Source organism: Pagrus major, chromosome 23 (assembly GCF_040436345.1).
Source record: "Pagrus major chromosome 23, Pma_NU_1.0".
In the NCBI taxonomy this organism is placed as follows: domain Eukaryota; kingdom Metazoa; phylum Chordata; class Actinopteri; order Spariformes; family Sparidae; genus Pagrus; species Pagrus major.
In genome coordinates this window covers 21796139-21815611 of record NC_133237.1, presented here as the reverse complement: position 1 = coordinate 21815611, position 19473 = coordinate 21796139, and the positions used below count along the sequence as shown (strand labels likewise).

General features: G+C 40.5%; 1 protein-coding gene and 1 non-coding gene across 2 annotated transcripts; one reads left to right on the top strand and one right to left on the bottom strand.

The window, feature by feature from the left end:
* Positions 1-2207: 2207 nt before the first annotated feature.
* LOC141019926 (tripartite motif-containing protein 16-like) lies at positions 2208-4657 on the top strand. The gene has a single exon (XM_073494957.1). The coding sequence runs from the start codon at positions 2341-2343 to the stop codon at positions 4018-4020; it is 1680 nt and encodes a 559-aa protein (XP_073351058.1). The 5' UTR covers positions 2208-2340; the 3' UTR covers positions 4021-4657.
* A 4110-nt stretch (positions 4658-8767) lies between these two features.
* trnat-cgu (transfer RNA threonine (anticodon CGU)) lies at positions 8768-8839 on the bottom strand. Its single transcript has one exon. It is a non-coding gene; the product is annotated as a tRNA-Thr (tRNA).
* Between the last annotated feature and the right edge of the window lie 10634 nt (positions 8840-19473).

Sequence of the window (19473 nt, the reverse complement as noted above, 5' to 3'; positions counted from 1 at the left end):
GTGTTTTGATGCATCACAACACGGTTTCAGACCAGACCCATGAAGTCTACGGTCGCTAAATACTTATTAAGTGATCTCATATCCCCTTAATAATATGAACATGTGCATGACCTCATTGGCTGTTTCAAGTCAAGTCAATTTTGTTTCCATAGCCAAAAATCACAAATCACAGTGCCTCAGTGTACAACATCTTCTGTCTTTGGACCCTTGAGTTGAGTGAGGAAAATTTTCCCTTTCCTAAAAAATCCATGTAGCAGGAAAACAAATGGAAGAAACCCTCAAGAAGGGATTCATCTCCCTGACAGGACAGACATCCAGTAGATGTCACATGTAGAGAACAGACCAACAAAACCACAAAATATACAGATTACAGTGGCAGAAGTTCAGTAACAAGTCGAAATAAATGTGAAAATGTGAATCCAGGAGGACATTACACATTAGTGAACAATGATCCATGAGGGGGTGTCGAGAGGTTTCACAGTATACGCTCTTCTACACAGCAGCAAATACAAGATGAGCATTTCACTTGTGCAAACTTTGCAGAGTGGGAAGCCTCTACAGAAGAAATAGTGCTGTAAAAGCAGGAGAACATCAGCTGGTTTGTAATGTGTGAAGTTTAGATATTCACCTGCAGATGGTGCCATAGGTACTAAACTTAAAGCTCACTGACTCTACAGGAACTGAGCATTTACTGTATGTGGAGACACCCAAACAATGACAGAAATTGCATTCAGTAAAGATATTAAATAAAGCTGACATCATTGTTATTTTGATCTGTCAAAAACAGATGCTATGTATTTAATTTCCTGCAAACAAGCTGCCTGTTATTGACTGTGAGTTTGAATGAACATGCAGTAAATTACTCTATTTTGGTCCACCACAGTTGGTTTTGGGTTTGGCTCGGTGAAATCCCTTCAGATCAAACTGCTGATAGTCAAGTCAAAGCCTTCATTTCCCCCTCTGACACCCAGTAAACAGCACCACCATCAGGGCTGTAATCACAGTAAACACAGCCTTCCCAGATGTTACCGCTCAAGTGAGCTTTTCACGCTCCTAAACAGCGTCTGTGAGCTCACACAGGAAACACAGTGTCTTTGTCGAATGAGTGCACCGCTCGTGAGTGTGTGGACTGAAATGGGAGATGATGCCGTCGTGCAGTGTCCAGGACTGGAAATAAGTATCTGGGTCATGGCCCACAAACACTTGCCCGATTGTGTCCAACCTTCAGCGAGGAATGAGCTCTGAAAGTCATGGAAGTCATACGCTTCATCTCAATGTCCCACTTTCCTGTTTGTGTAGGTTGTTCTACCTCTAATTTGTGCAAATGAAAATAAAACTTTAATGGTATTGCAATTAAGGTTTTGCTTCATTGCTCTGCTTACCACAAATTACTGAATATCCCATTTAACTGAAAGTGTTTACATGCAATTATCCCATTTTATATCAGCACAAAGAGAAAGAACGTATTGTTTCTGGGGTGCTAAAACTGAAAATATGTTTTCATTTATTTATATTCTTAGCTGAAGTAGAGAAATTATCAGTAGCAGCTGTTTGAGTTCACCTGATCAGAAGCAGAATGTTGCTTCACAGCTGCAGTGCCCTCATCTGTAGCATTCCTAACAGAGGCTGTGCTTTCTCGAGCAAAAACATTTTGATGTTAACTTTTTTCTTTTAGCAGAAGTAACATTGCAGATTTTGAGTCATCAGAGCTGCTGAGAGGCGGACATAAATCTGATAAGTCTTAGTGGATTGTAAGTTTCTGACAAGGGACACAACAGCCCCAACCACGTCCCTACTATCCACATGCAAACCTTTAATGGACAATGGATTGTAATTGCTGTCAGTGTAAACAAGTTTAATCATTAGGAAGCAGTTACCCCTTTAAATTGACTTGAAATTAATTGATGTATGCTTATATGGCTTAGATAATCATTTGACCGAATTTGTATTTTTCCCTTTTACATTGAATAGAGGGTATTTAGTTACGGTGAGTCTTTAAATCACACATTTTCTGCATGTGTGTGTGTGTGTGAAGAAGGCCGCGACTGCATATCATTGTGCAATCCTGTATTGCATAATGACAATAAAGCTGAAACTTGAACCCTTTATAACTCCTCCTTCTTCCTGCTCTCAAACACAGCCAGCTCCACTCTGACTACGTATTTCCTCATCTCTCTCCTTCAGATCTACAGATTGAAGATGGGTGTAACCAACGTGGGGAAGTGCGAGAGCAGACGGGCCCTGTTCACTGCAGAAACACATGGTGTTTAGATCGGAGCTCAAAATAGTTTCACTTCTAGGAAAGTGAAACTCAGACAGCCATCGGCACACAGAGGTGAAATGGCACAGAAAGCAGTTCAGCTCGAGCGGGAAACCTTCTCTTGTTCGATCTGTTTGGATCTACTGAAGGATCCGGTGGCTATTCCTTGTGGACACAGCTACTGCATGAACTGTATTAAAAGCTTCTGGGATGAAAAGGAAGAGAAGAAAATCCACAGCTGCCCTCAGTGCAGGCAGACCTTCACACCGAGGCCTGTCCTGGTGAAAAACACCATGTTGGCAGTTTTAGTGGAGGAGCTGAAGAAGACTGAACTCCAAGCTGCTCCTGCTGATCTCTGCTATGCTGGACCTGAGGATGTGGCCTGTGATGTCTGCACGGGGAGAAAACTGAAAGCCCTCAAATCCTGTCTGGTCTGCCTGGTCTCTTACTGTGAGAAACACCTCCAACAGCACTATGACGTGGCTCAATTAAAGAAACACAAGCTGGTGGACCCCTCGGAGAAGCTCCAGGACAACATCTGCTCTCGTCATGATGAGGTGATGAAGATATTCTGCCGTACTGATCAGCAGTGTATCTGTTATCTCTGCTCCATGGATGAACACAAAGGCCACGACACAGTTTCAGCTGCAGCAGAGAGGACTGAGAAGCAGAGAGACCTCGAGGTGAGTCGACAAAACATCCAGCAGAGAATCCAGGACAGAGAGAAAGATGTGAAGGTGCTTCAACAGGAGGTGGAGGACATCAACCGCTCTGCTGATAAAGCAGTGGACGACAGTGAGAAGATCTTCTCTGAGCTGATCCGTCTCGTACAGAAGAGAAGCTCTGATGTGAAGCAGCTGGTGAGATCGCAGCAGAAAACTAAAGTGAGTCGAGTCAGAGAGCTTCAGGAGAAGCTGGAGCAGGAGATCACTGAGCTGAAGAAGAAAGATGCTGAGCTGGAGAAGCTCTCACACACAGAGGATCACAACCAGTTTCTACACAACTACCCTTCACTGTCACAACTCAGCGAGTCTACAGACTCACCCAGCATTGAAATCCGTCCGCTGAGGTACTTTGAGGATGTGACAGCAGCTGTGTCAGAAGTCAGAGATAAACTACAGGACGTTCTGAGGGAGAAATGGACGGACATCTTAGTGACAGTCGCTAAGGTGGATGTTTTACTGCCACCACCACCAGAACCCACGACCAGAGCTGAATTCTTAAAATATTCACAGGAAATCACACTGGATCCAAACACAGCACATCCACAGCTGTTTTTGTCTGAGGGGAACAGAAAAGCAACTAAAGAGGCTCAACAACAGCCTTGTTCTAGTCACCCAGACAGGTTCACTGGATGGTCTCAGGTCTTGAGCAGAGAGAGTCTGACTGAACGTTGTTATTGGGAGGTGGAGTGGAGAGGGGGAAGAGTTGGTGTAGCGGTTGCATACAAGAATATCGGCAGAGCAGGGAGGTTGGATGAATGTGAATTTGGAGGAAATGATAAATCTTGGGCGTTTTATTGTCACCGAAACAGTTATAAGTTTTGGTACAACAATGTCAAAACTCCTGTCTCAGCTCCTCGGTCCTCCAGAGTTGGAGTGTACCTGGATCACAGTGCAGGTATTCTGTCCTTCTACAGCGTGTCTAAAACCATGACTCTCCTCCACAGAGTCCAGACCACATTCACTCAGCCTCTCTATGCTGGACTTTGGATTCGTGATTTTGTGGGAGAAACTGCTGGGTTCTGTAAACCCAAATAGACAGAAGTCAGTTAAGGGAGAGTGGGTTAAATTCTGACTTTTAATTCTTAAAATTACTTTGTCTTCATGTTTTTTGCCGAAAGCAGATTTTTGCCGCATTTCTACACTGCGCAGAGATCACCTGTCAATCAAACATTATTGGCTGTACTTTGACGTCTTCTTATTGATTGTTCTGTAAATGCTTGAGCTCCTCTAGGTGGCTCTCCGTTCTGTGTCTGTCCACTGCTCATGATGAGTTATGTTTACCAAAACTGTCTGCATGGAAACGAAAACTTCTCTGTGATCTAAATGTTTGTTTAATATTTGCATCAATATTTTTGGCTGTTACTGTTTCTCTCCCACTGCACGGGTCTGAAGAGAGAAAGCAGCAGACCTGACTTTATTGTAGATATTTTGTTCTCATCACTTTGCAAATCACAAATTTGCAAAGAAATCTTTAATCACATTTATATTTCATTTAAAAACAAATGTTGTAATGATGTTCAAAGTGATGTATTTTGCAATTGTGATATTCGTGACCATTATTGTTTTCTTTTAAACAGCTGAGATTCTGGTCAAACAAAGTGATTGTGATTAGATGTTTGAACAAGCTGAATGATTATATAATAAATTAGGTTTTTTTCAAGACCAAACAAAATATTTTTCTTCTTGCCTCCTTCCAGGGTATCATACAAAGCTGATGGTGAAAACATGAAACTGAAATGTGATTATGAGGCACTTTTCCTCCTGAAACACCACAAACTGATGCACAAATCCTGGTAATCAAAAAAACAACCACGCTGACCTCATGTTAACATTTCAGGAGCAGTGTTGTGCTCTTGAAGGAAACCAGTGATTGAAGAAATGCCAGTCGCCTATCCTACATATGCATGACAGCGTGTTTGTCACAATGAATGAGCGCATTCTTTAATCCCTGCCGGGTGAGCCGACAGAACCTGTTCCACGCTAATTGCGTCCTTTAATCAACTGTTTGGCTCCCCAGCCGAGAGCCAGATGGCACACAATGAAGTCTTGGCTTAAACAGCTCAAAACATAAACAATAACAACCATGTGCAGAACAAAGTATGACTTCCTATCAGCACAAGTTCTGTATTCCTGTTGGGACTGTTCAGGTATATTGTTCCTTTCAAGGACAAGTTTGCTCAACTGTCTGCTGCTGTATTGTGTAGTGTTTAATTATATAAAATCCACAAATAACAATTGAAGACATAGTTTTGATGGACTCCAATCTCAGTTCAGAATGCTACCGCCCACACGAACCAGGAAATCAATGTGTGTGCAGCCAGCAGCAGACCCGGACCTGCTGCCAACATCCTGCATGTTACACACTCATTTATCCTCCTCCTCCTATTTTAGTCCTCTTTGTGTTTTGAAGACTCATTTCATTTGCAGACGAGACTTAAAAGAGATTAAAATAAAGAATATACAAAGTTGTGTGGTTCAGTCACAAAAGTAGGAATGCTTGTATAATTACACAGGCCTGGTAAATTATATTCAAGTGTGCATAACTTGAAAGGTATTGTACAAGAAAGTAAAAATGTAATTTCGTCTATGAATATTCAAAGTCGTAAAAAGTACCCAAACGTTATACTTAAGTAGAAGTACAGATATCGTGTTAGAATATTACTTTGGTACATGTGAAAGTCACCCATATGAACAGTATGTCAAAGTCTTGAATTATCTTTAAGTATTCAAATAGTTTTGAGTAAAGTCTTAAAGTATGAAAATGACTGAAAATACAAGAAAAAATAAATTATACATGCATTTAAGGATATGATAATCGGCCTGGCCGTTCATTATATCTGATATTTAGCATTTTTCTGATTATCAGACTGCAGAGCAGAAAATAGAATAATCAAGCACAGTCCTTAATTGTATTTAATTGTAGTTGATGAAATATACTAAGTTACATTCAATCAATGTAAATATTATAAAATAAATTCAAGAGGGAAGACACAATACTAGTTAGAGTTTAATATGTGTGATAATAATACTCAAAGTGGAATAATGATTCTGATTAATGACCAAGTTTAGGAAGGGAAAACATATACAGCAAAAAAGTCATTTACATGGTCATAGAAGTAGCCAGTAATGAACTAGTAACTACTAATATGTAAAAGTTGTTTGGATTAAAGTTGGCATCATCTGTCATTGCCTGAAGCTTCCACCAGAGGGCTGAATTGACTGTATTTTATGAGTTGATCAAAACAGGAAGCAGCCTGAGGGGCCTGCATGCAGGATGAAACACAATCAAACAGTGTTACATGATGTGAGAATGAAGACTGAGGTAAAGAACGTTTACTTCTGGTGACTACATCTGGCCAATTAGCTCACTCAGGAAAGCACATGTCCTGCACGTCTCCTAATTGGACGGGCAGCGCTAATCTGCTTCGTTAAACCAGCTTAGAGAAGACTAACCGAGACTAAACGAGGATCCACCTTCCATCTACCACACCGCCTCCATCTGTGCCACCAAATCACCGGGAAAAAGGCAGCGAGAGTTTGATCATTAAAACATAAAGGAATGCAGACACTTCTTCTGTTGCTATATCTGGAGTTTGAACAGCAGCTGTGAAAGGAAAAACTATTTAGGACGGTCCTGATAATTGCTTTCCTAAGCTTGTTGAGGAAATGTGGTGAGACACGCTCATTTCCACCAGAGTGTGATTATGTCATATGCTCCTGTAGGTTTACTTTTATGGTAAACATTATTTCGGCATGACATTCTTCTTTAATTTAAACTGTCTCCACCATATTGTAATATCAGGTAAGGTTGATGGATTGTAAAAAAACAAAACAAAAAACATGTTAGCGTATTTGTTCTCTCACCATCTGTCCTCCCAGGAAATCCTCCTGGGGAGGAAAAAACAACAACAGAATAAAGTGTCGCCTCATATTACTTTCATTGATTATGGGATCAGTGTTTTTTATTATTATTGACACTATTCACACACACACGCGCACACATACAAAAAATCATACAGGTTACCATGGTAACAAGCTGCTGGCACTGCAGCATGTCAATCACAATGGCCTTGACAGCACGGTGAGCCATTCTTCAGAGCTGCTGTGGAAAAAATGATCTTGAACACAAATTCCTCATCAAGGTTAGGGTTAGGGGTTAGATCTCTGCTTGTACACCAAACCTTGGTATATTTTGTTTGTTTACATGCTCGCATCGTGTCATAAAAGACAATATCCTTCTGTGCCATCATGATGAATAACCTCCAGAACCAGCAATTTCACCATCTGGATCTTATTTTCAATGACCAAGGTGATGATTTAGATGCTAAAAGCAGCATTTCACCTCACAGTGATGGCAGTTGGAGGTTGGACATTATCCACCAGCGATGTGCTGTGAGATGTTGCCGACTATGGTTTTTGCACAACATTGCAGCAGCTTCCAGCCGTTTCCCTCCCATCATCATACATCAGTTTATAAACGGGTCACTACAACAGATGGAACGAGATGATACGCTGCAGCATGAAGCGGATATGAATCATTGATGCCATACAATGAGCGTTACCCAGGAAACCGTGCTAGTCTTCCTCAAGATGAGTGTGCATAATGAAATATTGTGGAAAACATCGTTAAATTACATTTGATGAAATTCAGAAAAATACACAGCTGATTGATGCAGGCTGGGTAAAAGTGAGAGCAGGTAGTTTCATCTGCAATCTTCAAAACATTACTGCTCAACTTCAGTTCAGAAGATCTCTGCAGGAACAACCACAATGATATTAAACACTGTGAGGGTAAATCTGAAACACATACTTAAAGAAACAGTTCACCCAAAAAGTCATTATCACCCCCGTGCCGATGGGAAATATCAGGTGAAGAATGCATTGGCTACTTTTCAAAACATGAATTAAGTATACTGATGGAAGAAACTGAAGAGCATGTTGGCAATGTATCTCTTTGATACTGATGTCAACTTTTACAGAGGAGCGATAGAAAACATTCTGACTGGAAACATCGCAAACTGGCATGGTTAATGCGCGGCCTAGGACAGCATCGGTACCTATCTACCGAGCATCTGTGAGTTCGGTGAGGTGAGGATACTAAAAGACAACACAACACATCCGCAGCTGTACCACCAGACTACACAGCAGCTGATTTCCTCTGGTTGTGAGGCACCTGAAGTCATCCTCAGCACATCATAAATAGTAGTTTTTCTTGTGTAGCATGAAGGAACTACAGCTTACATGTCATTGTTGATGAAGGTTCTCTGTTATCCAGGTCACAGTGATTCTAAGTGCTATATCGTAGGCAACTGGACGGGACTAACTGGAGGGGAGCTGCAGGCTTTTAAACTCTGTGAGTCGTTAAGGCCACTTAGCTAGGTGAGCCCAGGTGTGAATGGTTGTTAAGCTGTCATGGGGCGGGAACTCAGTGCTGCATTGTAGGTGGGTGAAAAGTAATGTCGCAGGCCACCTCCTCCACTAACTGACTTCTCTCCAGTTAGTTAGAGCTGAATAATCCTCTTGGATGAGAGGCGAAACATCTTCAAGAAACTGAAACACGTCCAGTTGCCTACGATACAGCACTTAGACGTACGTTTCATTGTACAAATCATGTGTTGTAGCATGACATATACATAAAACTTGATCTTTAGTTGATCATGATCTTTAAATACATCATGTGGGTCAGTTGACTAATTTTTTTTAAATCATGAGAGTGGTACAGTAAATACACTTCAGTGTTGTCACACATGAGAGGATGACTATTGAACAGGCTGTGTACAAAAGGCACGGACGGGGTTCGAACCCGCGATCTTCGGTTTACGAGACCGACGCCTTACCACTTGGCCACCGCGCCTGCGCTGATTTCCAGTCAGAAGCCATTAAGAAGTTTCCTTTTCCAGCCTGTCAGCGATTACAGGATACAAATATGAGGGCGCGGTACGTTGCTATTGTTCTTTACATGATCCCGAGACTCCACTTCCTCCCGCCGACAGACACACGAACCACGTGAGCTGCCGAGTCAGGCTGCATGTATACACGCGCTGCTGTGATCCGGCCACCAGGGGGCGCTGTTACCTACCATGTGCAGACGACGTGTGTCTGTGTCGATGGCAGACTTCAGCAGCAGAGGTCTCTGCTGTCCTTCCTGCAGCGTCAGCAACAAAGAGGCACAAAGGAGGTGGGAGCTCACTCATCACACTGTCTTTTCTTTCTCTCTCTTTTAAATGCACCTGTTTCATTTATTGACAAACAAAGCAGTCCGACATAATTTAAGGTGACGCTGCCTACCTGCAGGGAAGGGAAAACAGCACATCACATAGGTGTGCAATGCAATTTAGCAAGTTTAGTTTAGGTAATTAAAGAAGTGGCAGTAGAGAGTATTAAAACACGTGATGATGCATGAGTAAAAATGCCAGCATTACCCAGAAGGCTATTGTTCATCTGTAGTCACAGTGTCACAAAGACAAAGCAAAAGAAAAGGCAGCTGTTAAGAGCAGTCAGTGACATATGTAACATATATAGCGAGCATGTTTCTCTGTCTGTACATGTTTGAGTGTATAATGTGATTTTGAATTGATTTCCAATAGGCTTTCAAATGTGTTGGTCATAAAGTAAAAAAAACCCACTGGTTCATAAATCAAATACATTTTATTTATAAAGCCCAAAATCACAATCACATTGTCTCAGTGGGCTTTACAATCTGTGTAGTGAGCGACAACCATCACGTAAACTGGGCAACATATACGCTGATACCGATATCTGTGATAGGCTAATATTGGCTGATTATATCGCCAAACTAATATATCTATCGGGGTCTACTAAAAATGCTTCAGCCCCTGAAGTACTCGCTTTAGACATACCTCACTAATGTATGGCGACAGAAACAAAACACAAAGCAAAATCTTGGGTTGAAATGATACAATTCAACTACTTTTCAAGGGCGAATTGTTTCAGAATTAAAGGTGCACTTTGTAGTTTTGGGGAAGGAATTTTAATCAGAAGAGAGAGATCTTCACTGACTGATTTTTATATGCCTAAATAAACTAAATAAACAAACTCTCTTTGTTTTCATGACTGAATGAGCTGAAGAAACAAACTGACAACACAATTTCATACTGTTTTACTTTGTTAATATGTGGCGGGCCCTGCCAACAGTGTTCTGGGGACCTTATTTTCCTCTGAGAACAGCATGTTTATTCAGTTATGGAAGAAAACAAACATTTCTGAGTTTGTATTGGTACCTCATTAATATTGTAAATATTGAAATTCTGAATTTGAATTTCTTCTCCAAAACTGCAGGGTACATAAATACGGTGGGAAAAAAAATGCATAAAGGCTCCTCAAAATTCATTTAATCTCATTTATTAGTTAATATTTCTTGGTCCAAGCTATTTTTAATCAATTTCTAACAAATTATGCTTTTAAAATGCGATGGGGACAGTATTAGTCATTTAAAAAGCGGCGGGGACATGTCCACAGTGGCCCTAAATTACGCCTATGGGAACCACTAATATAACGGTATGCAAGATATTGTATGTGAATCCATATTGAGCAGACTGAGATTGTGAGATTTGGGCTTGCATAGCTAATAACTATGAGAACCGGTCGGCTGCTTGTAATTCTTTTCTCAGCAATACAATATGCATGAAGCCCGACTGCAGCTTTTCTCTGTCTTTCTTTTCAAAACATCAAAGATGAATGCACGCCTGAGGGGCTTTTTTCCCCCTTTTTTTTTTGGATCAGATATCCTAGAGGCTGTTTGAAAAATGAATAAGACTCATTTCCATTGGGAATGAGTTAGCAGTGAAAATCACAGATGTGGAGTATTCACCTTGACCTGCTTACAGCGAGGCGTCAGCACACAGACGAGAAGAGGGGGGCCTCTCCTGAATAAACCACATAGGTAGATTTAATTCAGAGCACCTTGAAATGTGACACAGAGAGTTCAGCTCTGCTTTAGTTTTCCATCTGTTTGAAACTTTTACAAAAAAATAATAATTCTAGACAGCATTTATGTTCATTCCACCCCACAAGCCATATAATTTCCAGATGCACAATAAATCTATCTCCCCGAGTCCCAAGGTTTTCTAGGGAAATGTGAATGCTGACAGTTGAGCTGTAATCCTTTTAGGGCATGAAATATTTGTTTTTTCTCCGTTATATTTAGAATTTATTCTCTCCGTGCCCTAAAGACGAAGCTTTATTGAACGAAATGTCTTGAAAACTCAGTTACTGTTCCATCTATAACAAAAACAGGATAGCTATCTCTTAGTGAATCTAAAGAAATGTACATTAAAGTTGATTTTATAATGTCACATTATCTTTTTTTTTATTATCATAAACCTCTGCAACATCATAACCGCAGAGATACAATGTGTTCCGGTCAGAGATCACTTGGATGTGGGGCGTTTTTGTTCATGTGGGGAACACCGAGCAGCTCACTCCCTGAGAGAATATGAAGTATCACTGCAGCAATCTGTTTAATTATTTATTGGTGCATCACTTTGAAGAATCATCTTATTTTGCTGTGCTTGTGCAAGAATACTGCTGTGCCCTGAATCTGTGTGTGAATATTTAGTTTTTTTGTTCAACAGACACATTTTTTTGTCTGCGCAGAGCTCTTTTGTTATGTAAACAGGAGACACAGGTATATTTTCTGTGTTTGTATTCTGATAAATGACCAGCAAAATGATTTAATGCGCTAGTCTAGCGAGCCTCCTCTGGCTATTGTATCTTCCCATAAGTATGTTGGTGTAGCCATCTTGGTGTATTTATTGAGTGCTTCTCAAATTAGTTAGATTTCTGTATAGTTTAGCGTGCACGACTCAGCGACGGATTATCAGGTCAAGTTTTCATCATAAGTGGATGTAAGTCCATATGGATTTGAAAGTCTCCGCTGTAACAGTGCACAATAATGACAAAACATGATATCACCTGAACAGTTCTGCATCTCAGCAGATGTAGTCCACTTGAAATTGCTTTAAATCAGATAATCAGAAATCTTATTCCTCTCTGCCTGAGACATCCATACAATTATCTACGTTCATTTAAACTTGTAGCAAAAGTTGTCATAGTCGAAACGCTACTTTTCGTGGAACGATGCTAGAAAAAATCTCACTATTTTGATTTCAAATTAAGCAGCTAACTTTGTGACCTGTAACTTCATGTAACTTTCTGGCTTTGAATTTCCACATAACCTTCAGTAAAACCACAGATTGTTGTTTTTACACTTTAGTTTTTGTTCAATTTCAATAAACAAGGTATGAAATATTGATTATTAAACTGTAGATGGGCTGCTTAGAGGATTTTGTTAGCTTTGAGAGAGCCAGGCTAGCTGTTTCCCACTCTTTCTAGTCTTTGTACTGCGCTAACCAATCTTATCATCAAGCTAGCACACAATATGTTGCAAATAAGTGTAAAGTTATTCTAAGATGTTGAACTAACTATAACTTCAATAGTCTATAAATAGTTTGGCTGTGTGTGGTAGCTTATATATTTTTTACAGAGATTACTTTAGCATTAGCTAACTGTTAGTTCTGTAACTGGACAGACGTACTGTTTCCAGAAAAATCAATGATTGTTGCAAATTCAGAACTTGTGTCATTTCCAAAAGAAACTGTACACCCTGAAAGACCCCGGTGCTGAGTAAGTTAGCGAAGTTAGCTAAATGCTAATTTTAACATTCTGTTTGTTAAGACTTTGAGTGTTAGATCAAGCTGAACTATTGTCTTGAACCACTCTGAGGCAAAATGATAAAGCATCATCCCAAAATTACAGATGGTAACTAACTGATGATCTTTTTAATTAGACTGGGATTCTGTTCTGTGGAAAATTGCTACCATGCTAGCTTCCATAAATTATTCGCTAATTTTTTGTTTACAGTGTTGAGCTCAACAAAAATCAAGGATTTATGAATTCAAAGACAAAATAATTAAGTTGGACATGTTTGCTATTCTACTGTTTAACATGCAGTGTGTTCCTGCAATCCATTGATGAATTAAACATCAGAAATAAGAAAAGTTATTTCACTTTAAGCGACGTGTTTTTAGCCGCTCTTCTCTTTGGTACAGTGCTGTTTATTTTTGAAATTTGTTTTGTGAAAATATAATTTGTGATATTCACTCAACTACGTGTTTGCACGGACCACTGTCAAGTTAAAATCTGGAAATAAAATGTGTTTTAATGCGTCCCACTCCAGACAAATGCAGCCAACTCTGGGAGTCTTTGCTGGCGCAGCATGAGGAGAAAATTGGTCATTGTGAGAAGGGTATGCTGGATCTGACCCCGGCTACAACCAGACATGCGAGTGTGAAATCCAGTTGAAAGGTAAGCAGCAGATAAAGCTACATAACAAAGGCAATATCATCTCTCCCCCTCTCTCCAAAATTTCTTTTCATCCATCTTTCTCCTCCTTTATTTGCATCCCCCCCTCAATCAGTGGGGCTATGTTCACAACTTCATACAGCAGATGGATGTAAGTGTAAATAAAATATCACTTAGTAATTCAGTGCATTGAAAACCCTTCAGGGCTGACACGTGAAGTGTCCAAAATAATCATTTGATTTGGCACAACGCTGCTTAATTTATGTTTCTCTTTTTTTTCTTGCTTAATGCGTACGGAGCAATTAGGTGCACATCACTCATGCCTGTTGGGTCTGTTACCATAGCTACAATACGATTGTGCAGACAATCATCTGGTCCTTGTTTCCTCCAATAGGGTCGCACGGCTGAAGCTGCAATATAAAGTAAAGATGCTCATCTTTCAGCAACACACTAGTAAGAATCAGAAACAGGTATATGAGTACGAGAAAGTATTGCAGAGTGGCAGGCAGGGGACTGCGCCCAGTCATGGCGGACCACAGAAACAAGATCCGACGAGCCGCACAGCAGGAGAGGAAGGTGAGAGCATCTACCATTTTGAAATTCAACTCCTCTTATTGTTCACTGAAAGAGTTTGGCGGAACAAAACAGTGACAGTAAACAAGGTACGCCTTTGCATTCACGCTTAGGACGCAAAAAGGGAGCAGGGGCAACAAAAAGGAAGTGTCACTTTGAATGAAATGCATTGAAAGCAGACGGACAGTCTGCGTATACTAATAAATGTAGTCCGAGGCTGCTCAGGTCAAATTTACTTTCATTTGGTGAGATCAAAGAATTCCAGCTGAGCTTTGCCTGAAAGAGAGATGCTGTTTTTTAACGTTATATATGATGGAATAGCTGGAAATTGGGGGGGGGGGGAAAGTCGAAACAGTTTTTGGGTTTAAATGATCCGAATCTGTCGTTTAGAAATTTGCAAGTAGTTTTACAGATGTGTCCTCAATTAAAGAGAGCTACCAAATCCCTTCAATCAGAACATCTGAAGAAAAGATGCGTTCAGGGACAATCATGGAAGAGCTTTGAGGCCAGGCTTGTTGAAATCAAAGGCCTGAGAGCTGATATCATTTTTTTGTAGGCTGTCTGTATCATTCTGAGAAAAAAATAAACGTGGTCAGTTAATCTGCGGCTTGGAAAAGGACAACAGCCAATGCAGCATGTTCAAGCTGCCCCCCCACTGGGCGGCCCATGAGCCTGTCGATATGGTGGTTTGATGTTGGATGGAAAATAAGAACCCCCCACAACAAACAGAGAGGGCTGGAACAGAGAGACTGGAACAGAGAAAGAGAGGGTAGAAAGGGAAGAACCATCGACAGATGGACTCTGTTGTGATTAAAGATGGCGGCAGTCTTCACTGCAGACTACGAAGGACTATACTCGATCCATAGAAAAGCGGTGGGAGCTGTCTGCGATTCAACACAACAAAACCAAGAAGCACTCTGTAAGGTAAAACAGCAGGTATGATGTCTGATTTTGAATCTCTGAGGATGAAGACTACGGCTACCAGTAACTTTCCATTGTTTTGTTTATCGCTCCATTATGTCTGTTATCGTGTTTCATGTCAGTGCCATACTGGTTTTGTTGTGTCCTCCCTCTCATCAAAACCCAAGCACATCATTTGATTTGACCAGTGAATGTGCATCCCATGGCCAGACTACTGAAGACCCCGATAGACTGAACGCTTAAATTAATCTGAATTTTTTTTTCGAGCCCAGCACATGTCTGACGGTGTACTTTCGCCGTTTGGTACATGGCTACGGATGTGTGTCTTTGGTATTATATCACCATAGGAAATGTGGGCCTTTTTAATAAGATTTTTTCCCCTTTCTTGTGGGAATATGGTGCTCTGTGAGCGAGAATATCCAGCAAAATAAACTCAAGTCTGCAAATTGCTCAATCCTCTGTGCCTAATCCACTCCAAGCCTTGTTAGTCATGATATATTCAACCAGGACAAAGGACATCAGCAGGACTCCAGAATACATTTTCTGACAGTCGTTTGATTTTACACATTGGGTCATTTTTACACCTTAAAACAAACATTGAATGCCTTTATTATGCCTGGGACACGTTTATTACCACCCTCTTAACTAAATAACCTGATGAATCATGTCTGTGATTTTTGAGTATCTCACTTTAGTCTATAAGATCTGTGTATGTTTTAGTTTTTGAAAGACGTCTTTATGTCCTTGTTCGTCTTAACTTTTAGTGAGTTCTTTGAAGGCAGCCAATTTGAGAAATATAAATCTCTATTGTGTGCACTCAGAATGGGAGCATTCATTTAAACGCCTTAATGGGCTTTTGTTCATCAGTGAGTCTTCAACAGAGATAAGCCTATTTCAGCCAAGGCCTACGAGGGAGTCTAAAATCCACACTGACAGGTGGAACAAAAGACAAGTGAAAGGACTGAATTGGGAAACATGAAGTTGTCCTCTGGTAACACTTAACTGCAGCAGGATGTTTAAGATTTCAGACACTTTCTGATAGAAATATTCAAGATCTGTTGATTATTCACAGCTTTCAGTGTATCCCTCTGCAGGAGCCATGATTAGAAAACAAACTACATTTGTGTTTTTCTTTAATCAGACATTAAAATCACTCATCAGTGACCAAACATAACTCTCACTGAAGCTTTTTTCAGCCACGTTTCTTAAACACTTCTGACACAAAACACTACTTTTACATACGCCTAGCTGATTTCATAAATAACCAGTTCTGGTTCATACAGTCACGCCAGAGCCGAACGAGGAACGTCTTCTATTGTTCGTCTGCCTGCTGAGCAGCTCCACTGGGCCACTCGCTTTAGGGCTCTTGTTTGTAGTTGCTGAGAAAAGATGAGAGTATTTTTCATTCACCCTCCGTCCCCAGCTGTTTCTCGCTCTTCAAGAGATTCAATTCATCAACCTCCTGGTCACACGACTTCTGGCTCTTGTGTTGTTTTCAGTAAAAATGTTTGTGGAAGTTGTTTTTGAATAGGACGCCAATAGAAGTCAGGATGCTTTAACATTTGATATTGTAAAACAAGGAGTCTATTTATACATTTAGAGGTCTGGATCATTATGTTTTTCTGAGTTTTATTGGTGCAAATAAAGCTTTACAGAAAGAATTAAAGCCCTGTCAAAAATACTGTGTACTCACAGCTGTCTCTGTACTGCAAAAGTTATATACGACAGTCCTGCCTGATCAGTGATATGAAATATAAGCCATGTACAATATCTACAGTAACCTTGGTTTGACACGACAAGAGACCTGTATGGATTTCATTCCCGACGAGTTAATGATAAAAAAAAAAGCCCAAATGCCAAAAATCTAATGGTTTAAAATGAAAAAGTTAAATATTTCAGTCAAATGAGTCGAAATTCAAGGTGTTGCATCCATTGAATTGAGTAGATGCCCGGTTAGGTCACAGAAAATAAAAGTATTAAAAGCACAGTATGTAAGTTCTGCTGCTGAAAACAAAAGAGGTAGTTTATGATGTCGTTAAGTAGCGTGGGATCATGGGAGTTGTTGTCTTCAGCCACTGTTGTTCATGAAAAAGCTATCTGACGTGACTCGGGGCAGAAATGTTCATGGACGTTGAACATAGTTCGAGACATTTGTGAAAATGAAAGAACACAACTAAAAAAAAACATGTAACAAAGGTCTTTTTCGACCTTTTAATGTAGCATTTTTACTTATTATATCTTTAATTTGTATACATATTTTCCTCCTACACTACTGGTGAGAGACTCATATTCATGTGCTCCACACCAGCTCTCATTTATGTGTTCGTTTTTTATTTTTTTCGCTTCATCAGTACTTCCCTGCATTTGATCATGCTAGGTTCAGACCACCGGTTTGATGTGTAAAACAGCACTGCTGAAAATTCAGTGTTGGTCCAGCTAGCAGAAAAACTGGGACAGGCTAGAGAGGGTGCTGTGTAAATGAGGTGACTCTTCCACCGACTCTCTACACTCTCATCCAAGTCAACTTGTTCAACTGAAGCCAGGGTCAGTTTGTTTGTGCACTGCAACACTTCTAACATGGGTCACAATGAATTCAGCACTTTGAAGGGTTTTGGGTTTTTGTTTTTGAAGTGCAGTTGTATGAGGTACTTTTAGCCACGTAAAAAGACCCATCTAAAATCAATATCAGTTGAACTGTTTGCTATATTCAGAATATTTTCACCACTTTACCTTGACGTCAGACAGCCTTTTCTAACAGGCAACTGAAGCCGTCATATCCCGCCGTCCGAACCCACCAGACATCTTTCACAAAAACAGTAATCTTACCTCGCAGAACATGAGAGTTGTTGGTCTGAATCGGTTGTGTTATTGTGTGACTTTGGTGAATCTGAACTAACCCTTTAAAAGACCAAAATCACGCAGTAACACAAACATACTAACTGATCTGGCTGGTGAAAATTTTCAAAACATAGCGTGTAGATCTGCCGTGTAGACCTAACCAATATTTCTTCTTCTCCAGGAACAAATGGATGGCAAAGACAAACTATCATGGCGACATTCTGCTTTGGCCAGGCCTTCTCGTGTCAAGGTGATGAGAGGGATGTTTCCATTTCTGCACCCCGATGTGCTCAATAACTGTGCAATGGGATCCTCACTAAATGGATGTACAGCTGGAGGATGTGTGAGGAAGACAATCAAACTCAAGGTAAAACATGAAGATCTGCATGTCAATCAACATTTTCTTCATCGTGCTTCAGAATGTAAGCGCAAAGGGCCAGTACATGTGCTCACACACAGGCACACATAGAAAACTACAGAAAACTAAAGATGAGATGAAGCTACTTTAATAGCTAATGCACTTTAAAGGAGCAATGTATGAGATATGGCCCGAATTTTAGTTTAAAACATTCAAAAATTGAACGTCAAGATTGAGTGCAGAATGGACATCATCAGCAGGGTGTGAAGAAACAACTATGCTGATGTTAATGTCAAAGGCGCCTACTGGATGTACCGTGTTGCAGAGATATCTGCTGAAATTCACATGGCAGCCAGCTGGCTCCAATCCATCCTGTCTTGAAACTTTTTACTGCACATGGCGAGTTCACTACATTTCACAAGCTCTTCGCTTTTAGTGAAACAACTGAACAGAACAAATTCAGAAAATGTCAAGAAAGGAAATACTCTTACTTCTATTTCCTTTCTAAACCGAAAAAAAATCAAGTTTCCCTCTTTGTACTGAACTAAGACAAGCTTAATTGCCTCGTTAACTCATCGTAAAACTCACTAAACCAGTCTTGGTTTGTCTCTCCCGTTCACACCTGCTGTGTCTTGTCCCCCCCACAGTCCCCAAAATCCCCTGTAAATCGCCTCCTTCCTGAATATCCTGTCTTCAAACTGGCTGCCGTCAGTCTTGGAGGCTGTGTTCAGTCCCAGTTCGGGTCCAGGAAAACTGTAGCGCGACTGGCTTGGGGCTAACTGATGGTAGCTAGCTACAGCCGAGGATAGCCAGCAAAGAGCAACGGTTGTTGGTTACTCTGGTGATATGCTGCCCCCCATGTCTACCCTCGAATTGTGGCCATATTTTACAAATTGCACCTTTAAATTCTGAGTAGCAGTTAAATTACCTGACGTGTGTTGGACCTAAAGTCAATAGCACATTGTAGCAACAGTGTCTTCAATAAATATCAGTAGACCTGCATTTCTTTGCCAGGTAAATCAAGAAGGATGGCTTTGTTCTTTGTGTGTTTCGTCAGAATACAGGGCGGTGCTGTGAGACGAGATGTAAGAGGTTTTGTATCTATTGTTAATCATCAGACTGAGTTGATTTACAGCCGTGTTAAGAGAAGCGATCACATCCTGAGCATCTTTATTTAAAAGTCCAGTATCTACAAACCAGTGTCATGGCTGGAAGAATACCCCAGTGGAAGAAATCCTGATATTTGACATCTGTGTTGACATTAAAATACTATTGGAAAGCACATGAATAATAGAAACACAGTGGATGGTCAGAGAAAACACTGTGTTTGAGCATCAGGATGCTTAAATTGTTGCTGCCCAAAATCAATTTTGCCTCGAGGAAGCTGAAGTGTGTTGGGTCTTTTTCATGTTTTATCTTGCCGGCATAAATATTGTAAGCGCTGTGTACACTGCACACTTTAACAGGTTTCTAGG